At 37.7% G+C, this 24,917-nt stretch overlaps 1 protein-coding gene across 17 annotated transcripts in view; it reads right to left on the reverse strand.

The window, feature by feature from the left end:
* Positions 17,341–24,917, reverse strand: part of CNTN3 (contactin 3) — a 370,397-nt gene continuing 362,820 nt past the window's right edge. For all 17 annotated transcript variants that reach the window (XM_021069229.1, XM_021069233.1, XM_021069224.1 and 14 more), the window contains 3 exons: positions 23,114–23,226; positions 21,819–21,987; positions 17,341–19,599 (listed from right to left, as the gene is read on the reverse strand). In XM_021069229.1, coding sequence (XP_020924888.1) covers positions 19,499–19,599; positions 21,819–21,987; positions 23,114–23,226 — 383 coding nt within the window. In that variant the 3' untranslated portion in view covers positions 17,341–19,498. The remainder of the gene's footprint in view (positions 19,600–21,818; positions 21,988–23,113; positions 23,227–24,917) is intronic.

Raw genomic sequence — 24,917 nt, forward strand, 5'->3', positions numbered from 1 at the left:
CAAGACCCCCCACACCAACTTCAGTCACAAGCAGGTGGACATCAGAAGCAAGAGAGGATACAAATCTATTTTATGAAAAAAGGAGACCACACCAAAAATCTATACAAAATGAAAAGGCAGAAAATTATGACTCAGAGAAGGGAGCAAGAAAAAACCCCAGAAAAACAGATAAGTGATCTGGAGATTATCAATCTCAATGAAAAAGACTTTACACTGATGATAATGAAGATGATTCAAGACACTGAAAATAAATTGGAGGCAAAGATTGATAAATTACAAGAAATACTAAATTTAAGGATTAAGCAAGCAGAGATGCAAAATACAATAACTGAAATTTAAAAAATCATTAGAAACCACCACCAGCAGAATACAGGAGGAAGAAGAACAAATAAGCAAGGTGGAGGACAGACTAGTGGAAATTAATGATGTGGAACAGAAAAGAGAAAACAGATTTAAAATAAACGAAGACAGTCTAAGAGAAATCTGGGACAATGTTAAACACGCCAACATCTGTATTATAGGGGTGCAAGAAGGAGAAGAGAGAAAGGGCCAGAAAAAAATATTCGAAATATAATAGCTGAAAGCTTTCCTAACATGGGAAAGGAATCACTCACTCCAATCCAGGAAGCAAAATGAATGCCATATAAAATTAACCCAAGGGGGAACACCCTGAGATACCTATTAATTGAACTGACCAAAATTAAAGACAGAGAAAATACTGAAAGCATTTAGGGAAAAGAAACAAATAACATACAAGGGAACCCCGATAAGGTTACTGGCAGATTTTTCAGCAGAAACTTTGCAGGCCAGAAGGTAGTGGCACAATATACTTAAAGTGATGAAAGAAAAAAAACCTTCAACCAAGATTACTCTATCAGTAAGGCTCTCATTCAGATTTGAAGGAGAAATCAAAAGTTTTACAGACAAGCAAAATCTAAGAGAATTCAGCACCACTAAACCAGCTTTACAACAAATACTAAAGCAACTTCTCTAAGAGGAAAAGAAAAGGCCACAACTAGAAACAAAAATGTTACAAATGACTCTCCAGTAAAGCCATACACATAGTAAAGACAGGAGATGACCCACATGTGGATATGCTACCAAAATCAGAAATCATGAGAAGAGGAGGGTACAAATTCAGGACACTGGAGCATCTTTTACAATTAAGAGACCAAAACTTAAAACAATCTTGTATGTATATACAGACTCCTATATCAAAACTTCAATGTAACTGCAAACCAAAAATCTATGATAGATACATATGCAAATAAGAAAAAGCAACTCAAATACACACTAAAGATAGCCATCAAACCACAAAAGAAGAGAACAAGAGAAGAAGGGAAGAAAAAACACTAACAAAAACAATCCAGGAGTTCCCATCATGGTACATTAGAAATGAATCTAACTAGGAACCATGAGGGTGGGGGTCCTTTCCCTGGGCCTGCTCAGTGGGTTAAGGATCTGGCATTGCCATGAGCTGTGGTATAGGTTGCAGATGCGGCTCAGACCTGAAGTTGCTGTGGTGCAGTCTGACAGCTGTAGCTCCAATTCAACCCCTAGCCTGGGAAGCTCCATGTGATATGGGTATGGCCCTAAAAAGCAAAAGAAAAAAGAAAAAAATACAAAACAGTTTATAAAACGGCAATGAGAACATACATATCAATAACTACCTTAAATGTTCATGGACTAAATGCCCCAACCAAAAGACATAGCCTGGCTGAATGGATACAAAAAAAAAACCCATATATATGCTGTCTTCAAGAGACCCACTTCACTTCTAGGGAAACATACAAATTGAGAGTGAGAAGATGGAAGAAAATATACCATGCAAATGAGAATCAAAAGTAAGCTGGAGTGTCAATATTCATATCAGACAAAACAGATCTTAAAGAATATTGTAAGCAACAAAGAAGGACATTATATAATGATCAAAGGATCAATACAAGAAGAAGATATAACACTTGTAAATATATACGCACCCAACATAGGATCACCTCAGTATATAAGGCAACTGCTAACAACCTTAAAAGGAGAAACTGACAATAACACAATAATAGTAGGGGACTTTAACACCCCTCTTACAGCAATGGACAGATCATCCATACAGAAAATCAACAAGGAAACACAGGTCCTAAATGAAGCATTAGATCAGATGGACTTAAAAGATATTTATAGGATATTCCATCCAAAAGCAGCAAAAAACACATTTTTCTCATGTGCACATGGATCATTCTCTAGGATTGATCACATTCTGTGCTACATATCAAGTCTCAGTAACTTTAAGAAAATTGAAATCACATCAAGCATCTTTTCTGACCACAACAATATATGACTGGAAATCAACAACAAGAAAAATACTGCAAAAAACACAAACATGTGGAGACTAAATGACATGCTATTAAACAACCAATAGATCATTGAAGAAATCAAAGAGGAGATTAAAAAAATTTCTAAGAAGAAATGACAACAAAGACACAACACTGCAAAACCTATAGGATGTGGCAAAAGCAGTTCTAAGAGGGAAGTTTATAAAAATACAAGCCTACCTCAGGAAATGATAAAAATCCCAAATAAACAACCTAACTTTACATCTAAAGCAACTAGAGAGAGAACAACGGACAAGACCTAAAGTTAGCAGAATGAAAGAAATCATAAAGATCAGAGCAGAAATAAAACAAATGGAGAAAACCATAGAAAAGATCAATGAAACTAAAAGCTTGTTCTTTGAAAAGATCAACAAAATTGAGAAAACTCTTAGCCAGACTTATCAAGAAAAAAAGATAAATCATTACAAATAGAAATGAAAAAAGAACAACGGATATCACAGAAATACAAAGGATCATAAGAGACTACTGCATGCAACTATATGCCAAAAAAATGGACAACTTAGAAGAAATGGACAAATTCTTAGAAAAGAGCAATCTTCCAAGACTAAACCAAGATGAAATAGAAGAGATGAACAGACTAGTCACAAGTCCTGAAATTGAAAGTGTGATTAAAAAACTGCCAATAAACAAAAGTCCAGGATCAGATGGCTTCACAGGCAAATTCTATCAAACATTTAGAGAAGAACTACATCTATCAGTCTGCAACTATTCAAAAAAATAGCAGAAGAAGGAACACTCCAAAACTCATTCTATGAGGCCACCATCACCTGATACCAAAACCAGACAATGCCACAAAAAAGAAAATTACAGGCCAATATCACTGATGAACATAGATGCAAAAATCCTCAACAAAATACTAGCAAACCAAATCCATTAAAAGGCTTGTACATCATGATGAAGTGGGATTTATCCCAGGATACAATTCTTCAACATCTGTAAATCACAAGTTCCCATCATGGCTCAGTGGTGGACAAACCTGACTAATATCCATGAGGATATGGGTTTGACCCCTGGCCTTTCTCGGTGAGTTAAGGATCCAGCATTGCTGTGAGCTGTGGTGTAGGTCACAGATACAGCTTGGATCCTGTGGTTGCTGTAGCTGTGGGAAGGGCTGGCAGCTACAGCTCCGATTAGACCCCTAGCCTGGGAACCTTCATATGCCGCGGGAGCAGCCCTAGAAAAGGCAAAAAGACAATAAGTAAGTAAGTAAGTAAATAAATAAATAAATAAAGGGACACATTGAGCTTCTTTGCAGAACAGATACTGACTCATAGAATTGAAAAAATTATGGTTTCTAAAGGAGACAGTTTGGGGGGTGGGGAGATGGACTGTGGGTTTGGGATGGAAATGTTATACAATTGGGTTGTGATGATTATTGTACAACTATAACTGTAATAAAATTCATTGAGTTACTTGAATTTCATTATCATCTCTGTTCAGTTTTCAATATTTCTTCTCTTTTTCAGTTATGCTGGTTTTATGTTATTCCAGATTTTTGGAGCTTAAACTTCTAAAAGTTAAAGTATAAATATAAAGACTATCTATTATATAATGTGCACTTGATATAGTTATACATTATATTAAATTACTATTATATAATATGTAATATACAATTTATATAATACAGTGTATATTATATAATATATAATGTTTTAAAGTTAAATATAAAATATATAATATACACATGGTATACATATACCATATATACATAATGATATAAGATATATATATTCTTTAGAAAAAAGAAAAGTAAAACAGAAAGATATATATACAACACTGAGATTTTGCATTATACAGCTTTTCCTTAGGCTCTATCTAGTAACATTAGTTTGATTTCAGGGCCTCCTCCCAAGCAGGCATTTCAGAAAACCCTTTGACCACTTCTGATTAGTCACCTAATCTCTCCTTAAGGAACTCTGCCATTCACCCCCACCTTCTTTGCCTACATATGCAAATTTGGCCTGTGCTTTATGGTATTACTGGATTCTGAGCCATCATTTGTACCTCCCAGGTACAACCACTTTCAGTGCCCCTCTTTCTTATTTGTAAGAAAAAGCTTCGGTCTCCTAGACCTTGCCTGAGCTCCAAAGGTCAGGGTCCAGCAGTTGCTAACCAGGGAAGGAAGAGGATGCAGAGACAAATGAGGAGCAATTAAGAAAGAATACTGTGTGGAGTTCCCGCTGTGGCACAGTGGGTTAAGAAGCAGAAGCTTGGGTTCAATCTCTGGCCCAGGAACTTCCATAGGTTGTAGGTGCAGCCATTAAAAGAAAAAAGAAAAAAAAAAATAGTGTATCTTGGGGCAGAATCCTGGTTCCTCTTCAAGGAATAGAGAGAATAGCATTTTCCAGTTCTTCTGAGCTACTAAGGCCCCCACCCAGGTGGAGCATGGCAACTTCAGGCTGAGCAAGAGATTCCTGGAGCACCGCCTCATTACCTCACCACCAACCAATCAGAAGCTCTGCACCCCTCACAGCAAATTTTTCCTATAAAAACTTCTTTCCCCAAATTATTGAGGAGCTAGGGCTTTCTTAGCACAAGCTACCTGTTGCGTTCACTTTGCTTGGCAGTAAACCTTTCTCTGTTCAGAACTCTGATGGTTAGTTTGTTTGGCCTCACTGTGTGTCAGGCATAACAACATATGTTCTGTAACAGTGTTTCATTTGACTCCAAGAGTGATTTAAGATTAGAAAAGGAAAACTTTCTGTTTATATTTTCAGGCATTTGTCTGTCTAAACCAATGAGGAAAACCTGTATTTTCAATCTTAGCTGAGCCCACCTTGCTGGCTCTAAGGACTGGGAAGGACAAAGTATTTTCTCTCCTAAGTTCTTGTATAGATTAACATCCTTGCACCCACTGTGAGCCTATGCGCCCATAATAGAAAATGTGATCTAGCCACCCCTGAAAAGACTGTGCTATGGTAACCAAATCTGAAACAAATCTGAGATGAGACCTGAGGACAACACAATCCACGTTTTAAGAGTGTGGAGCTCAACCACCACATGAAATTTGCAAAGCAGAATGGGGCAAAACAAGACTTTATAATTAAAACTTCTGACTCCTGCTAAAGAAGCATAAGAAGTTTAAGGGTCAGAAAAAAGAGAAAGATTTTTAAAAAATAACTAGTTTTATTGAAGCACAGTTGACCTACAGCCTGATCTAAGTTTGGGGTGTACAATATAGTAATTCAATATTTTTATAGATATACGATATACAAATGTATAAGATTTTTGAAGAGGATTTGGGTTTTACCATCAGTGTTTTATTCCACTGAACTGGGAAGAAAATGGTTTCTTCCTCTTTATCTAAGTTTAAAAGAGGGGCTTCAAGGAGACCACTTTATGTATCACCCATATTTTGAGGACAAGCTAGATTGGTATGTTTGTAACCATGCAGGACCCCCCACAGACTCCTCCCCCTAAATCGTCTGCCTGCTTTCTGTTTGTAGAAAAGCTGTAGTTTCCCAGGCTTATCCTGAGTCAGAAAAACCTGGCTCAAGAAATAATGATTGAAAGGCTATGATACATGTAGAGGCAAAAATAGCCAATGAGCCAGGAAAAGTAGTAAGAATTTAAATAGCATATCAGCCATATGGTAGTCACAGAATCTTTAGTTCCTCCCTGAAGTACAGAGATAACAGTATCTGATGCACATTACTGATTTATTTTACAGATACTAAAACTGCCACCAAACAAAACTACTTGATGACCATGGAAACATAGCCACCAGATGCAGTGGAGCCTGAGGATTGATAGTGTTAACCCCTGTGACACCACCCTTTTACCTCACCATCAACTAATCATAGAATTGTGTACCAGTTGATCACACACCCTGTGACTCCTCTCCCTCAACTTGCCTTTAAAAATGCTCCCTGAAACCCATTGAGGAGCATCAGTTTTCAGGGCATGAGCTGCCTGGGCTCCTTGTAGGGTGCCTACAGTAAATGGTGTACTTGCCTTCACCACAACCAGATATTTGTTTTGCTGAGTGTTGGTGAGTGGACCAAGTTTGATTCAGTAACATGTTTCCCTCACAGAACTATGTCAAGGACAAATTGTCTAGCCATTCTGAGTTGGAGTTGCATAAAAGATTTTGCCGCTACCTTGGCATAGTTCATAAATTTGAAGTTTGTGGGGACAATGAGTGCCTAAGTGTTCACATTTACTTGAATAATACATATACCATGTGAGAGGGAACTTTTTTCGCCACTGCCACCTGAGGAGCCAACTAAGCTTAGTAAAAATTATCTTTGAACAGATCCACAAGGTTTAACATGAGGACAAGTGTGGGCCAGTAAATTTCTTAGTCAAAGTAGTTAGTAAGAATTCCTGAGGATGGGGAGGTGGACGGGCATAATGCCTCCAAAGAACCCAGGAAAGGGACCTCAGTAAACTCTCTTGGACTTTGGGATTCTCTGAGCGTGGTGCTTCTGAGGACAGTCATTTCTTACATGGCAATTTAAAGGTCCAAGAAGTCATGTGGAAGGTGCCAGTCCTTTTATAGGACAGGCCCAGAGCTGGCCTAGTATCATGTCCATCACATTCCACTGGTTAAAGCAGCTGTTGCCCATTCAGATGCGAGAGAAAGGGAAACAGACTCCATCTCATGATTGGGTGTGTCAGAAGTTTGCGGCCATCCTGGAGTTCCCCTTGTGCCTCAGTGGTATCAAATCTGACTACTATCCATGAGGAAGTGGTTCCATTCCTGGCCTCACTTAGTGGGTTAAAGGATCTGGCAGTGCCGTAAATTGTGCTGTAGGTCGCACGCGCAGCTCGGATCCTGCGTTGCTATGGCTGTTGCTGTGGCATTGGCCAGCAGCTGCAGCTTCAATTCAACCCCTAGCCTGGGAACTGCCAAATGCCACGGGTGCGGCCCTAAAGAAAAGAAGGAAGGAAGGAAGGAAGGAGGAAAGAAAGAGAAATTTGCAACCAGCTTTAGTCCGCTCCCTTTCGAAAACCAAGGAAATAGATACACCAAGTCTCTTCCCACTTCCTTAGATTTTTCTCTTATCAAAGGCCATGGTTAATGAGAAGGCAAAGAAACGGAAGTTTCAGATGAAGAAAACAGAGGCACTATGTCCAGTTCTCCCACTGAGACTGCTAAACCACAGCAGATGTGATTTTGTATTGTTTTATTTGTATTAATTTGGCAGAAGAGGTTAATTATCAAACATTAAGAACATATACATACACAAACATGAAAATGATCTGACATGTTATTAGACTTACCCTAAATTATATCCAAGAGTAGAGAAATAGTGGCATCATAAGATACATTCAACAGGGTAATGCACCTGTCAGAATGGCTGTAGTCAAAAGTTAAAGAGATAATAAATGCTGGTGAGGATCTGCAGAAAAGTGAACCTCTGTGCACTGTTGATGGGTTTGTAAACTGGTACAGCTACTATGAAAAATAGTAGAGAGCTTCCTCAAGAAATTAGAATTAGACATAACATACGATGTGGCAATTTAAATTTGGGAATTATCTTCAGGAAACCAAAGCACTATGTTGAAGAGATGTTCACAGCAGCATTATTTACAATAGGCAAGGTATGGAAACAACCTAAGGGTCCATCAAGAGATGACTGAATAAAGATGATATACATATAACATTACTGAGTCATAACAAATGAGGAAATCTTGCCATCTGCAACAACAGGGATGGATTTTGAGGCATTATCCTATATGAAATAAGTCCGAGAAAGACACGTGCTTTATGATCTCACTTATGTATAGAACCGAAGGGGAAAAAAATAAACAAAGAGACCAGATTTTTGGTTACCAGAGGCAAAAGAGGAGGGAAGAGAAATTGGATGAAGGTGGTAAAAAGGTACAAACTTCAGTTAGGATAATGAGCATTAGGGATGTAACGTACATCGTAATGTCTACAGTTAACACTGCCATATGATATGTATGCAAGGTGTAAAGAGAAAATCCTAGGAGTTCTCATCATAGGAAAAAATTGTCTTTTTGGTTTTGTATATCTATACGAGATGATGAAGGTTAACTTGTGGTAATCATTTCATATTTGTAAGTCAAATTGGTTTGCTGTACACCTTAAATTGACACAGTGCTATATGTCAATTACAGCTCACTAAAACTGGGAAAAAGATAATTAAAAAGTGGTAAGACAAAAACAGAATGCTTTATAATTATATCCCATGAGACTGCTTATTTTCCATAACTTTACTACAGAAATTTTACTACTTTGTTTTTTATATATACCTGAGCAATTAATAAAGTATGCAGTACATTATTTTAATTGAGATGAATTTTTTAACAGAAATAGCACTGGATAAGGCTAAATATACACCTAATTCCAGAAAGGCCATGTCATTCCAGAAGTAACTGCTATTACTGATTTCATCCATTTTCTTCCAGACCTATGCTTTTATAAATAAATGTATACCCATGCTTTTGTAAATAAATGTTCAGCTCTATATAAACATTTAATATTTGACTGATGAGTATGGAGATCTATTGGTCTTGCAGCTGCCCAAGAGAAGATTCCTTCTAAATAAGTTCTCTTGCTTATTAAACTGCTATCTAGCAATCTGGATTAGTCTGCCTTTTCCTCAGTTGCTCCTGTCTTCCACCTGTTTCTGATTACACACAGGAAGCTCCTGAGGATGTTTGGAAGCAACAGCTTGTCTTGCCTATATCTTTACTTACAGATTTCTTTTTAAGCACCACATGCTAATCCACAGCATCTATTTATCATATCGTATTTAATCACTTTCCTTCTGGGGGATATTTAAATTTTTCTTAATTTTTTTTCTTCCCAGACAACAATGAATATCCTTCTTACACTTCTAAGGAAGTATTCTGATGTAAATCTCAGTTTATAAATTCCTAAGTCTAACAGGCAGTGTTTTAATTAGATTCATTCTTTCAAAGACCTTAATCATGATGTCTGATTTGACTTTACGCATTATTTGTCTTATTAAGAAATGTTTTTGTCCTGTCTTGGATATTTTTCACTAGTTTGTACTTTAGAACATGGGATGGCAAATCAGCTTGTTCGTTTTAATCAGCTCATTAGACAATGATCTATAGATTCCTTGCCTTATCCCGAGAGAGAGATTTTTTGGGGGCTTTTTGTTTGTTTTTCAGCATATGGAGTTCCAGGGCCAGGGATCAGATCTGAGCTACCCCACAGCTGTAGGCTTTTCGGATCCTTTAACCCACTGTGCCCCGCCAGGGATCTAACCTGTGTCTTGGTGCTGCAGAGAAGCTGCCAATCCTGTTGCACCACAGCAGGAACTCCATAGCCTAAGGGACTTTGATTCAAGACAGCTGAGAAGAAGCCTGATTCTGATGCTGAAGCTCTCTAATACAGAAAAAAGACCTGAAAACAAACTCCTCCTTTTAAAATTTTCTTAGAGATCATTCTGAGAATAGTTACTTCCATGTATACTCCATGCTCTGCCATGGCACCAGTATCTAGGTATAACTTCTGATGTCTTAATACAGAAAATTGTGGGACAGGCGGGTACTTTTAAATACTCTGTGACATCAAGATAATCCAGACATCAAAAACAGCTGGGCACAGGGTCTAACTCGGCTGAGGAAACAGGAAATTTTCAAGAGCCAAGAATCAGGAGTAGATGCTGGTGGGGAGGCCCTCAAAGACGTTCAATCCCAAGTTTAGTGGCTGAAAAGCTTCCTGGGATTTTCCAGCAGTGGGGAAAGTGACCTGAAGTTTGTCCATGAAAAAAAAAATTATCCCGATCACTACATTTAATTAGGACGCCTAAAAATCCACGATGTCATGATTAAACTCCGTTTTCACTTTAGAGCCTTATTCACATTCTCTAAAACATCTCATAAATAAAATGAGGCTGAAGACATTCCAGGATGTCATGCATGTTTTACTCAGAAAACTGTGAAGGTATCTAAGAGTCAAGTTTATGTTTTATCTGTATGGAAAGGTTTTAAAATAACTAAAACACTGAGATCAGAATGTTCTCTTAGAAATGAGGGAGAAAATTGTCAATATTTTTGATGCAATTTTTTCCCCTTAAATACCATTTACTTTCAAGGAAAATTAATTGGAATCGAACAACAATGGATGCAGGGCCTTAATGTTATTTATGCATGGCCATTTGGGGAAATTGTTCTGAGCCAGTCAAAGAAAGAAGACTTTCCCCTTTTCATCTCCATTTTGTCTTTTTGCCTTTTCTAGGGCCGCTCCTGTGGCATATGGAGGTTCCCAGGCTAGGGATGAATCGGAGCTGTACCCGCCAGCCTACGCCAGAGCCACAGCAATGCCAGATCCGAGCCGTGTCTGTGACCTACACCACAGCTCACAGCAACACCGGATCCTTAACCCACTGAGCAAGGCCAGGGATCGAACCTACCTCATGGTTCCTAGTCGGATTCGTTAACCACTGAGCCACGATGGGAACTCATCTCCATTTTGAACCTGAGAAAAAGCTGTATGAAAGGAGTAATAGGGTGTTTTTTCTATCAGTTTTTACTTTGAGTAGCCAGCCAGTCTATAAGTGGGACCAATGAAAATGATAAACTCTGGAAGACAAATTCATGTACTAAGAAATTAGCACTAACCTTCTCACTCCTGCAATATTTGGGACTGGAGAGAAGCAGAAATCGGCTCTCAGTTCAGAATGTTGAGGGCTTTCTTCCTCAGGAAGAGCTAGAAGCACATTCTGCGTGTTATTCCATGTAATTATCACAAGAGGCACCTCCCACCTCCTTTTCACAGGTGAGGAAAGGAGTTTAGAGATGTAACCACTTTGTTTGAAAGCCCCAAGCAAGCGAAAAGCAGATTCAGGCATTAACAATCTTTCCGATTGCAAAGCACATCATCACCTTTCACAATTGCCAAACCCTCCTCTCCCATCCCTTCTAAGACACGCCTACTGAAGCGGCTGGCTCAGCTCACAACTCTGCATCTTTTTTTTCCCACCAGTGTGTAGCTCAGATCTGGAAGCTCGTCCCACAGACACTCTGCAGCCAGTGCTTTCCAGTGGCCCAGCAGCCTTCTAAGTCTCCTCTTCTCTCCTGAGCAGCTGGGGCTCATCAACCTTCACAAACACCCATAGCCACTAGCTGCCTTTTGAATAGGGACAGGGCTGTTAGCAGAATGCCCTCCTCAGGGCTTCACAAGTCTCTCTGGGTAGAAGCATGGGTTCATGTCACTTTAAAGAAAATTCTCTTTGAAGGTATTGAATGACCTTTCAGGAAAAGGTGAATGTCCATGAAACTAAGTGAAAAGTTTGCAATTCCTCTTAGATTGGAAAATATGCCTAGCACTTACTTTCCCCTTTGCCTTTTCTTTAGACTCAAGTTTTGACCTACATTATTGTGATATCTATTGTTTTCTCTTTCAAGGTCATTTCATTAACTCCCCTGAGCTAAGACAGGAGGCACTAGAACTTTTTCCTCTCATTCTGCATTTCTTAGCATCTTCTTTTACTGAAGAGGGGAAACCCAAGGAGAGAGTGGCTTTCCTTCCTACAAAAAGGGCCTAGTCAGGTGCTGCAAATTAATTTCTGAGGTGAGAAGGCTCTTCTTCACATGGTAGCACTAACCAAAGAACTCTGGCACTTCTGGTTGTGGCAGGACTTGGTCTGTCACTTGCGGGAAGTGGTCCTGGCAGTGAGGGGTGACCTGCTCTAGGTAAGAACACTAAACTAAGCACTGTTCTCAACATGGGGCAGTTCTTGGACACTGAACATGATTTCCTTTTACTCAACACATTCCTCTGTGCCAAGGCTCTCTAGAATTTCTCAGCCCTCGTGTTCTTCAGACTAACATCTAGAACCTTCTCTGTAGCTTAGATCAGCTTTACCAGGTCAAGGAACTTGGTTTCAATTAAATTACTGTAATTTGTAAAGGACAAGTATGAAGTCAAAAATGAGCCTCATTTAGAAGCAGTGAAGATTTTAGTCCGAGATGTAAGATCTTTCTGCATAACATCCTCTGAGTAGTATTACTAGCTTTCATTGTGGCAACGTCTGAGCTATTTTCCATTGGATCTTGCTTTGAGAGAATAAGGACTGCCACCAGCAGAGGCTGAGTGCCTTATGAGTGCCCCGTGTTGTGCTATAAGATCTATAAACATTACCTTAGTTCTTGCTACTTGAGCATATATTCTAAAATATCTTTCGCATCCTCAAATTACTCTCTAGTCTCTTCCTCTGCTTTATTACTTGCATGTAGGCTTCTTGAGAGGGTACATTTTTCTTCTATCTCTTGTCCCAAGACCAGTGTCTGAAATTCTGGATGAATTGATGAACTAACCCCTCCCCCCTTTTTTTGCCATGCTCATGGCATGTGAATTTCCTGGGTCAGGGATCGAAGTCACACCACATGGCATGTAGAATTTCCTGGGTCAGGGACCTAAGCGTCACAGTGACAGTGCTGGATCCTTAACCCACTGAGCCACAGGAGAACTCCTGAACTACCCTTTGAGGTAAATACTGTTATGGGTATTTGACAAGTAACCCTTGAAGAATAACTCAGCAGTAAAAACCCAATAATTATATTATTAAATTATTAGACTTTTGTTGTTGAGTACTCATTAACCAACTATGATAAAAGATTTCTGTGATTAGATTATGCCCTCCATCCTCCACTGGTGCCTTTTTAGAGATAAGCATTGCGTCTTACAAAGATTAACCCGCTTGTCCGAGGTCGCACTGTTACTTAGGAACATGGCTAGGATTCCAACCCAGGTGTATGCCTGGAAACAAATGCTCTTAACCACGATGCGTTACAGCCTTCTTCCCAATTTGGCCAACTTTCCTGGTTCAGATGATCTACTGCTAATCATCATTTTAAACACAGTTTTAAATACCTCTTATTCTCCTAATCATCATATCTTAACATCTCCTGGGGCAGCAGAGGAGGAAAAATTAAGCAAGCAAAATAGCAGAAGATAAGACAAAATAGTGACTAATTCACTGAGTTCATTCAATAAGTAGGTACTGCACGGATAAATGAGACACAAATGAGTGTAGTCACTGTGCCACAGTTTATATCCCAATGAGCATTTCTATATGTGATCTTGCACTTTTGCTTTGGAAGGGCAGCCATTTTTGCCTGGATGATTTAGAAAGGCCAGTTCACCAGTCATAGTGAATGGACCCTTCCTTCCTCATTAGCCAGTCTAGATACATACTTTACATTAGCGTTGTCATTCACATTCATCTGCCCCATTCTACTGTCTAATGACAAAATAATTCTGCTAATTTGCCATTCTTATTATTTGCCTCTTTTTTTTTTTTTTCCTGAGTTTTCCCAGGTAACATCCAATTATACAGGATCTAATTCTTTCTCTTCTCCACAGTATTAATGATCAAGGCAGAATCATCAGGCTCTAAGATAATTTCAGCAGGCAGAGTAAGAATAAAGAACAGGAATGAACGTTGACCAGTAATAGAAGCACCCTTTCTTATCAATTTAATTCTGTATCAGTGCATTTATTACATGTGTGGGGTCAAGAGGTAATTATCGCCTACATGTAAAGCAAGACATGGTAAATTAAGGCACGGGGTTCAAATAAAAACATCAGAAAAATGTAACCATTTAAACGAATCATATTCCTGTCTGTTTACATAGTTTCTTTCAAAGGAATGGTACAATTTACTACTTGCTAAATTTGTAATTGCTGCTGGGTGATTTTCCCTCCAATATTTACTGAAGTGTATCCAAATGATAATGAATATTGGCACACTTTTCATTTTTTAAAAGGGTAAAATACTTCAGAAAAAAGTGAACCCAATTAAGATTAATTTTAAATTTAAAAAGAGATGGCATTATAAGAACATGAAACGGCAGGGGTGATTTTAATTGCAACTAAGAACTTGTAACATTCTAATCATTTTTTTAATTAAATTATATTTTTAGGTTTTCATTGAAAATGGTAACATTACTGAAAATCAGAAACTGTCAATTTTTTTAATATACAGTGAAAATTAAACATACCCCCAAATGTTTTTAAAACAGACAAATATTTTTATAATTTTTACTTAAAAAATTCTGAAGTGGGGTTAGTTTTAGCTTTGAAAGCTTTCCATGTTAGGATTAGAGAATATCAAAATTTATAGTAAGCAAAAGAAGTCTTCCCAGGTGTTTGGTTCTCAGGTTTGAATTATGATCAATAATAAAGGCAGAACAAATTATATTACAGATTTTCATCAGAGATGCTTATTCAGAATCTATGAATCTAGTAGATCTGATTTTGAGAGATACTAAAAAACCTAATCATACCTCAGATTCAGGGGTTGTAGCCAGATTGCCTAGGTTAGAGTTCCTTTTAACTATGCCCTTGCTAGGATGACCTTTACAGTGTCTTCGTTTTTCTGAGCTTTGGTTGCCTCATGTATAGAATGGGTTTGATAACAGTACCTAACTAGGAGGATTGCTGTAAAAATTGATTTAGCAAAAGGAAAGTACTTAACTCAGAAGCTGGCACATGTAGGGTGAAGATGTGTTAACAGGATCAAGGTTACATTCCCATGGAAAAATAATCTGATACCAGAATCAAATATTCTCTCTTCTAGGAACTCCTGGAATCACATAGCTTTCTTCTCAGTAGAAGAGGGAACTATATCCAATTTCTTGGGATAGAACATGACGGAAGATAGTATGAGAAAAAGAATGTGTGTGTGTGTGTACATATACATATGACTGGGTCACTATGCTGTACAGCAGAAATTGATACAATAGTGTAAATCAACTATACTCTAATAAAAATAAAATAAAATAATAAATAAAATTTTAAAATTATGAATGACATTTTAAAAAGAAAGAGCTCAAAAAAAAAAAAAACGCTAAACATACTAAAACAAAGTCACCTTCAAAGGTTGTTTTTTTCTTTCAGTGTCACCTGCTGATGGGACGAATAATGCTAAGATATGGTTCTAAGCACTCACACACATCATCTTATTTAGTAACTCCCAGACCCTTTAAGAAGGTAGCACCACCAACCTCAATTTTCATAAAAGAAGAAACTTCAGCACAAAGGAGTTTAGTAGTCACTGAAGATCTGACAATGCTATGAGGATAATGACACCATGGTCCCATTCTGCAGACAGGGAGATGGCAGCTTATAGAAATCATGGAACTTGAGCAAGATCACATGGCTACTAATTGGTGATGGCCACCTTCAGATCAAGGTACTATGACTTTTTAGGGCCCCACTTGTATCATATAGAAGTTCCCAGGCTAGGAGTCAAATTGGAGCTGCAGGAGTTCCCTGAGCAGCGGAAACAAATCTGACTAGGAACCATGAGGTTGCAGGTTTGATCCCTGGCCTTGCTCCTTGGGTTAAGGATGCAGCGTTGCCATGAGCTGTGGTGTAGGTCGAAGACGAGGCTCGGATCCTGCATTGCTGTGGCTGTGGCATAGGCTGGCAGCTGTCGCTCCGATTCACAACCATAATATTTAACACTCTTTGCTAATTAAAAACTAATATTTTCCTAGCCTGGGACCCTCCATATGCCGTGGGTGCAGCCCTAAAATGACAAAAGACAAAAAAAAAAAAAAAAAAAAAAAAATTGGAGCTGCAGTCCCAGGCCTACACCACAGGCACAGCAACTCACGGTCCAAGCTGCATCTGCAACCCACACCACAGCTCAGGGTCAGGGTAATGCCAGATATTTAACCCACTGAGTGGGGCCAGGGAATGAACTTGCATCCTTTGGATAACAGTTGGGTTCTTAACCTGCTGAGCCACAATGGGAATTCCAACACTGACCTCTGATTCTCCCTGTCAAATGCCCCTGGGAGAGGACATTGTGGCCCCCCCATTTTGGTGGTATAATCTGCGTCTGCATATTCCCCAGGTCTCTGCCTCTCATTAGGGTGCACTAATGCACGAAGCATAACTAGACTTACATGTAAAGTCACAAACACACACACATGCACACACACACTCATGCATGCTCTCACACCCTGCCACAACCCCTACACATACTCTCCCCATTTAATTCTCCTGCTTCTAAATATATCTTTGAATTTTCATGTAGAGAAAATGACTGAATTATTATTTTAGCTCTGATTTTCCTTTCACAACCATAACATTTAGCACTCTTTGCTAATTAAAAACTAATATTTTCCTAGTATGTGTTTGCAAACATTTAGAATCTATTATACCACAAAGATTGTTCAGAACCAAGTCTCTAATACTGACACCAAGGAGAAAGTCAAAAAAAGAGATGATAGGGTGATACTAATCTTAAGAAAAAGTGGGATTAGCAGCCATGACAAAGAACAAAATACTGCCATTGTTAGCAACATGGATGGCCCTAGAAATTACCATACTAAGTGAAGTAAGTCAGAGAGAGAAAGACAAATATTGCATGAAATCACTAATATGTATAATCTAATAAAAAATAGTACATAGTAACTTATAAAACAGAAACAGACAAAGATTTTGAAACCAAATTTATGGGTTACCAAAGGGGTAATAGGAAAGGGGAGGGATAAATTAGGGGGTTGGGATTAACATACACACACTACTATATAAATAGATAGGTAACAAGGACCTACTCCATACTACAGGGAAATCTACTCAAAACCATGTAATAACCTATATGGGAAGAGAATCTAAAAAGGAATGGATATATGTATATGCATAACTAATTTACTTTGCTGTACGCCTGAAACTAACACAACATTGTAAGTCAACTATACTCCAATAAATTTTTTTTTAAGTGGGAGTAGCCACATCAACCAAATAAAGTCAGAAGAAACCAGATACCATAATTCTCTAAAGTGAATTTTCTGCTTTCCTTTACTCCCCCATCCCCAGAGCTAAAATACCTTGAATAGATGGGCATTGTCTCAAAGTGCTGATTCTACTCAGTCAATAGGGTCTAAAAAAAAAAAGGTTAAAAGATGGAAACATTAAAAGTAGGCTGAAAAACACAAAAAATGGTAACATTACTATTACGGTGAATATAAAACAACTAATAATGCATAGGCATTTGATTTTATAAATTTTATTAGAATAATAAAAAATAATACATACAGATAACCATAGGATACACACACAGGAATTGAAAGATAAACTTTATACTTTTCAGTATGAAAAAAGTGCTTATCTCATAGAGATATATTTTTAGAAATGCCATGAAACAATAAAGCAATCATCTTGAAAGTGAAAAGTATAGGAACATATTATAGGAATTACCAAATAATAAAAAGGTACAACTCCATTACATGTAGCATAAAATACAGGTATTGGAGAAAGTGTTTCCTCAATTTTTGACCCAAAATAACAATGGTCATATGAAATCTACCTGTCATTCAGATTTGTTCTAGATATATACAATATTTACAGACCTTGCAGAGAAAGTTATAAATATTTTTTTCCTTCGTGTATAATGATGTTATCTTAATGTAATATTTAAATGTAAAGTAACACTTCATCGTAATATCAGAATTTTGCTAATGTGTATTCTCTGTTGATATCTGTTGGTTTCAAATTTAGGTATCTTTGCAAAGAAGAACAAGTTCCTGCAAAATGTGAAATTGTTAGGAAAGAGGTAAAAAATTTGATTTTGCAATGTCTAACCCTCAATCTGCTGATTTTCATATATTCTTTACATATTGCTATGAAGTCATGTCTTCGACAATCCTTTGAACACCAAAGACTGAGAGAGACTGAGTCATACATATCAAAGTCAGCAGTGCTGCCATGATCCTATTACGAATATAACTCAGGAACTAAAAAGCCTGCCAGACTCACTCTGATAAGAAGGCTGGATTTCATTAAAAAACCATCTCTACCATCCCCAAAAAGAGAGGGTCCCTTAATGGAATCAGAAATTGGAAATGAAGGACCATGTGAGTTTTGTTTAATATTTGGGTTAAGATTCAGGTCATTCCTTATTTTCTCCATCATGTTTTAATAAAACCTGAAAGCTTATTCACAGGTGTGAAGGAAAACGATTGCTTTTTATTTTATTTCACTTTTTAAAACTTTGGAGAAAGGATAAAATGTGATCATTTCAATTGTATAGTATCACTAAATAAAAAAGAAAGCATTACCTAGAATGGGAGGCAAACTTTAAAAAATGTGGCTGATTCTCATGACTTTAACATGATTAAATAAATTCATACTAATATTTTGCACAGGCCTAGTGTATTAGGGGTAAAAAAAAAACACTATCACATTTCCTTCTTTATCTTTCAGCAAGTAATTCATGGGACAGAGGGAGATAAGAAGAATATTATTGTCTCCATATTTTATGGATGAGTAACTGAGAAGCAGAGTGAGCCAAGTGATTTGTAGAGTCTTCCAACCATTCAGCAAGATACCTGAACAAAAACAATGCTCTCCCAAAGCCTAGGGTACATCTCCCAATAACATTCTTTTGAATTACATGCACCTTCTTCTAAATTTTATTTTTTTGGTCTTTTTAGGATTGCACCCATGGCATACGAAGTTCTCAGGCTAGGGGTTGAATTGGAGCTGCAGCTGTGGCCTACACAACAGCCACAGCAATGAGGGATCTGAGCCATGTCTGTGACCTACACCACAGCTTATGGCAATGCCAGATCTTTAACCCACAGAGTGAGGCCAGGGATTGAACCTACATCCTCATGGATACATACTAGTCAGGTCTGTTACTGCTGAACCATGATGGGAACTCCCAAACAGGGTAATTTTTAATGAACTTTTCACCTTTGCATATTTCAAACGAGCATTTTAAAATAATACAAATTATGTCTTCCAAACAATGCTGTTAAAATGGGAACAGATCATCTGAATTAAATGAGTTTTTCTACATGAAAAAAACACAACAAAAGTATGTCTGGGTGTGTCCACATTGGAGCACTTGAGTGAATCTTTTTCCACAGGCAGTGCTTAAACTCATAGCTTAAGGATGCCTCCATCAAAAATCTTAAGTATGTAATATGTAAATTCCTTTGGTTTATCAAGTAAATATTAAGGCATTTCAGATTTCCCTCAAAGGATTTACTGTTTTTTTTATTATATTCATATTTTACTTATGTATAAAGTTAAAAATACAGACTTGGAAAAAAACATGCATAACCATTGCATTTCATGAAAGCACTTTTTTTTTTTTTGTAACCAATTAACTTTCTCGTCAAGAAAAAGAAAAAAAAAAGGAATATCACCACAGAGCGTTCACAATAAAGAAGAGTACTAAGGAGATAGAGCTTGATACAGGGTGGACAATGCAGATGGCTGAAGTGCAACCTCTTGCATCCATATCTGTCAAAGATGATAAATAACTCGTTAATAAGAATTGTACCAATTTAAATAACCAAGACAAAACCAAGGTCTCTCCTATCATAATCAAACCTAACCTACTACCAAAAGTTATCATTAGCCCTCATTGTCTCTATCAATGTAGCAAGCATTATTTGCCAAGCGGATATGTAAACACCCTGATGTACTTAAATTTTCTTAAACAATTCTGGGCTTTGTTCATCGAGTATTATTTCACTTTAATTGAAATTGGAAAAACAACTTCATCATTTTGAAAACAATTAGACGCCATTACAGACAATTTTGAGATAATTCAATGATTTAATTAAAGAAAGCGTTGTTGGAGAAGGGTTGAGAAAATCTGTGTTGGTTTCTCTTTTGTGCATTTCTCAGAATTATTATGAAGAATATAAAACATCATTTTAAAAAAGCAATCAATAAAAGCTCTCTTTTCTTAGAGATGGCCTTGTCTGCACCAATCTATGCAAGCTCCGCAAAACAGCAGATGTCAGAGGAAAAGGCTATTCATGACTCAGCAGCCCTCAAATGCTAAAATCCTGTCTGTTCCTGTAAAAGCATAGAACCTATTTCTTTTAACAGTTCCACTTTGGCCATATTGTAATGTTAGCTCAGTACCTTGAGCTATCCTAGGAACAAGATGGAACATCTTAATTAAAAAACCTAAATAATAATAATAACGTTTAAATGAATCCCTGGTTTTGCTTTATTGAAATGCACAGTTTTTAAAACTGTCCATAGTCTGAAACGGTTTTCACAGATTTTTATGTTGTAGAAGTGGGTTCTGAGATAAATATTTCCCATTTTATCCACCTACTTACTTGTTTGTTTGGGTAGATGTTGCAGTCTATAATTCCAAAAAAAGAAAAAATTCTTTCAAGTTTCCACATCTCCCTTTCTCTTTGTTTACTAATGACATCCCTCATTTTGTTTTCCAAGATTACGGATAAAGGTGTTAATCTTGAACATCCAAGATTATAGGTTAGGGAGGGATGGACTGGGGCTTTGGGACTGGTATATGCACACTGAGGTATGTGGAGTGATTGGCTAACAGGGACTTGCTGTATACAACAGGGAACTCTACCAAATATTCTGTGATCATTTATGTGGAATAAGAATCTGAAAGAGAATGAATGTGTATACGTATAACTATATCACTTTGTTGTACAGCAGAAATGATCACAATCTTGTGAATCAATTTACCTCATAAAACTTAAAAAAAAAAAAGATTATAGATTAGGTCAAACTCAATGATAGGACATAGAACAAAGTAATTTAGGTTACTAAGAACCAGATACCAGAGTATGAAGGGAAGATGGTTTCCACGGTACTTACATTGAGGTCCCAAAACTCCAGACTTCATATTTAAAAGAAAATATAAAATTCTTCTACCACTGTCACTGTTAAAATAGGTATGAAAGTGGGGTTCCCTGGTGGTGGAGTGAGTTAAAGATCTGGCATTGTCACTGCTGTGGCTTAGGTCACTGCTGTGGTGCAGATTTGATCCCTGGCCTGGGAACTTGCACATGCCACAATGCGGCCAAAATCATTTTAAAAATAAAATAACAAAATAAATATCCTTCTTTAAAAAAAGTACGAAAATCTGTTTCCCTTAATTCTAAAAGTGTAATTTCTATATCAAAAGAAGCTTCATTTGGATTTTGAAAGGAAAAGAAAATATAAACCTCCTTTGAAATCAAAAACTAAGGTTTTTTTTTTTTTTAAGTGTCCTTTGGTTTGGCCAAGTAGGTTATGACCTTAACAATACTAAATTTTCTCCTTGGTAAAGACTTGGTAAGATTCACCTATGATTTCTAGAGGCAAACAACTGGAATATTAAAGATCTTAAAAGTAGTTGGTGGGTCCAACAGTACCTTTCAGGAATGTGTAAGGAATTCTGTTTTTATGGCAATCCAAAGGCATATTTATGTGCAGCTCAGAATGAGGGGAAAAAATAAAATGAATAAAGTCTGCTAATTATTTCTCAACATCTTTTCTGTCATTATGCTCTTATCATTCTCTTTATTTTGCACATCTTGTGAGGAATTTCTTCTGCCCTCATCCCCAAATTCTAAAAGCTTCTCAGGATTCAGATGAAAGATACAGTGGGGCAAAGAGTGGAGAGGGAGGGCAGTGAATGGCTCCCTCTTGGAGGCTCATAACATTGATGCTGGGAATTAAGATATTGATTTTGACCAACTTACTGGTTATTCTTGGAATCCTGATCTGTTCGCTACTGGTTCCATCCCCACCATCCGTTGTGGCCTTAACTTCAATAATGTAGTCCTCTTTAATGGGCAGCAAAAGTTCAGCTGAAGTTTTGTTTGTGTTCAGCACTTGCACGTTATTTTGACTGCTAGTCCTATAGAAAACCTAAAATCCATGAACAAAGATGTTATTTTTTTTTATATTGCCTGCTTTGATTTTTTTCATCAAATTTATTACTCTGATGTTACTTGATTTAGATTGTTTGTTTTTCTATACCTACTGGAGTTTAGGCTGCCTTCATAGCTCTGACATAGCTCTTGAACTAGCGATCAGTGAATAGTGTAATCATCAGGTTCTCAAAATCGAGGAGGTGGGGAAGAGTGAATTTCTTCATGAAGAGTTCGGCTGGCTGGGTATTTGTAAGGCTACAGAAATGGGGCAAGGTCGTACTGTATTGATTTTGAACACCAGACCAAGGAATCAGAGCCACTACTATTAGCTGTTTTTAAGTAGTACATGGGTGAGCATCAGAAATGGGAAAATAACACAGTGAACAATCTACAATGGAGTTCCCATCGTGGCACAGCAGAAACGAATCCAACTAGGAACCATGAGGTTTCAGGTTCGATCCCTGGCCTCGCTCAGTGGGTAAAGAATCCAGCATTGCCATGAGCTGTGGTGTAGGCTGCAGACACGGTTCGAATCTGATGTTGCTGCACCTGTGGCGTAGGCTGGGAGCTACAGGTCCGACTGGACCCTTAGACCAGGAATCTCCATATGCCATGGGTGTGGCCCTAAACAGCAAAAAAAAAAAAAAAAAAAAAAAGAAAAAAAATCTACAAACATTTGGTCTAGAATCCCAACGTGATCAGAATTTCACCTAAACATACTTAAAAAATCATGGAGTTCTCATTGTGGCTCAGTGGTAACGAACCCAACTAGTAACCACGAGGATGCGGGTTTGATCTCTAGCCTCTCTCAGTGGGTTAAGGATCCGGAGTTGCCGTGCGGTCACAGATACGGCTTGGATTTGGCTTTGCTGTGGCTGTGATGCAGGCTGGCAGGTGGGAACTTCCATACACCATGGGTGAGGCCTTAAAAATACATTGGAAAAAAAAAAGAAATCAGACATTTTCACAAAAAGTAAGTTTCTATAAACAGCCTGATATTTCTATGTCAAAAGGAGTTTATAGAAATCACACCATCAACATTTAGAAAAATTGTTCACATCTAGCTTCCCTTGAAAAACACTGCCAGAAGTGGGAAAAGCACTGCAGTTGATACAACTTACTTTATATCCTGTTACTTCTGATTCATTCTCCATGGCTCTCACTTGCTCCCAGTTAAGTAACACTTTTGTGTCTGTAGCATTCCAGACAACATTTCCTGGTGGCTGACTGGGAGCTTGAAATGCAAAATGAGAAATAAAAATAGATTTTAATGTGGGGTGATATTTTACATAGAACAGATAAATGAGGATTGAGGAAGCAGCAGAAATTCAGAAGAATCTCTTTCCTAAAACATGGTGTACAGTGAGAATCAGAAAAAAATAACGTATCTAAATTCCCTTTTAAAAAGGCTTTTCTATTACAACGTGAGACAGTTCATTTGATCATAGGCATCATCTACCTTAGGGCGTTTCTCAGTTGTTACAAAGGTCTCCTGGAAAACAGGTTGAAAGTGGAGATGAAGACTTTCTCCACCACTAGAGGGATACTTGCTGATGGGCTAGGAAAGACAGGCAGTGTGCCCTGTTTGACACATAACAGAGGCTGAGAGAAATTGCCAACGGAGCAGATTAAAGTTGCAGGAAATGAAGTGTGGATGATTTTTAAGCCGGCCATGTATGATGAGATGAGCAAAATGGGAGGCAATCAAAAATAAGGATTACTTAGATTTATTCCCATGAAGTAATAGCGACACACATGAAAAACTGCAGAGCATGTCCATATTTCAGTCTTCGTTTTCCAAGTTTAAATCAATTTTTGAGAAAAATAAGGCAAGGCACTAAAACGTTAATGAGAATTCCATTAGATAATTAATGAAACTCTCTGAGGTTTAAAAACTTGGATTCATAATTTAGTTTCCTCTCATGAACACTCTGTTAATGTTGGGGGAAGGGGATTCCATACCGTTTGTCAAGAGCAACACAGGATGTCAAAAATTCAGTTTGTTGTCAATCACAAAACCACAATCACAGTATCATTCATTTGTCAACAGCATCACAATGGTGCAAAACCATGCTGAAATATGTCATACTTGTGGATCTAGCCACAGAATGTGACTTGGTTAACCGAATTTGTAATGGGAGAATGATATAAAAGATTGGTTATGCTGAGAAATTTCTAAACATCATTGACTGATGTCTTGAGGGAGAGATGGCTGGAGTACAGATGGGAAGAGCTCTCTGATACATTTATGTGACTAATGACACCAAACAAGAATATATTCCCTGCAGATTCTTTTGCTTATTGTCTGCTCTTTAACACGATTCTACATTGCCTTGGAAATCTGGTATTAACAATGAGTTTAGGTCAGCTCAGAGCATTTAAACTGCAATGCTCTGATAACAAAAAGTACACAATGGCAGTTGCTTAGGATTGAAATACTAATGACTGGTGGCTCAATCCAAATGCTATGAATGCACAATTGTTAGGACATTTTCCCCAAAGTCTATGATTTCCTGTGGCCTGGCAGCATCGCAAAAGGACATGTTCCATTGGATACAGTGCAGATAAGATACCTCAGCATGGTCTGTCCTGCCAAAAGATGTGTGCTTGTGAATTATAGAAAACTTGAGTGATTTCAATTGAATCATTCAGTCCAACCCTCGTCTTGTAGAATAAGTAACTGCAGGTTTGCACTGGGGTTTATTTTGTATGAATCCCCAAATAGATGGGTTGAACAAGTTCAGCCTGAATTGAATGCTTTTTTGAGTGGACAAAAAGCAAAAAAAAAAAAAAAAAAAAAAAAAAGGGAAAAGGGAAAGGAGGGAAAAATAAAAGCTTTGTTCTGGGTTGGACTACTCATTTTACACATTGCATCTGCAAGCATGAAGCAATCACATCCTATTTTGCATCATTTTTGCCATTTTT

Source organism: Sus scrofa, chromosome 13 (assembly GCF_000003025.6).
Source record: "Sus scrofa isolate TJ Tabasco breed Duroc chromosome 13, Sscrofa11.1, whole genome shotgun sequence".
Classification (NCBI taxonomy): domain Eukaryota; kingdom Metazoa; phylum Chordata; class Mammalia; order Artiodactyla; family Suidae; genus Sus; species Sus scrofa.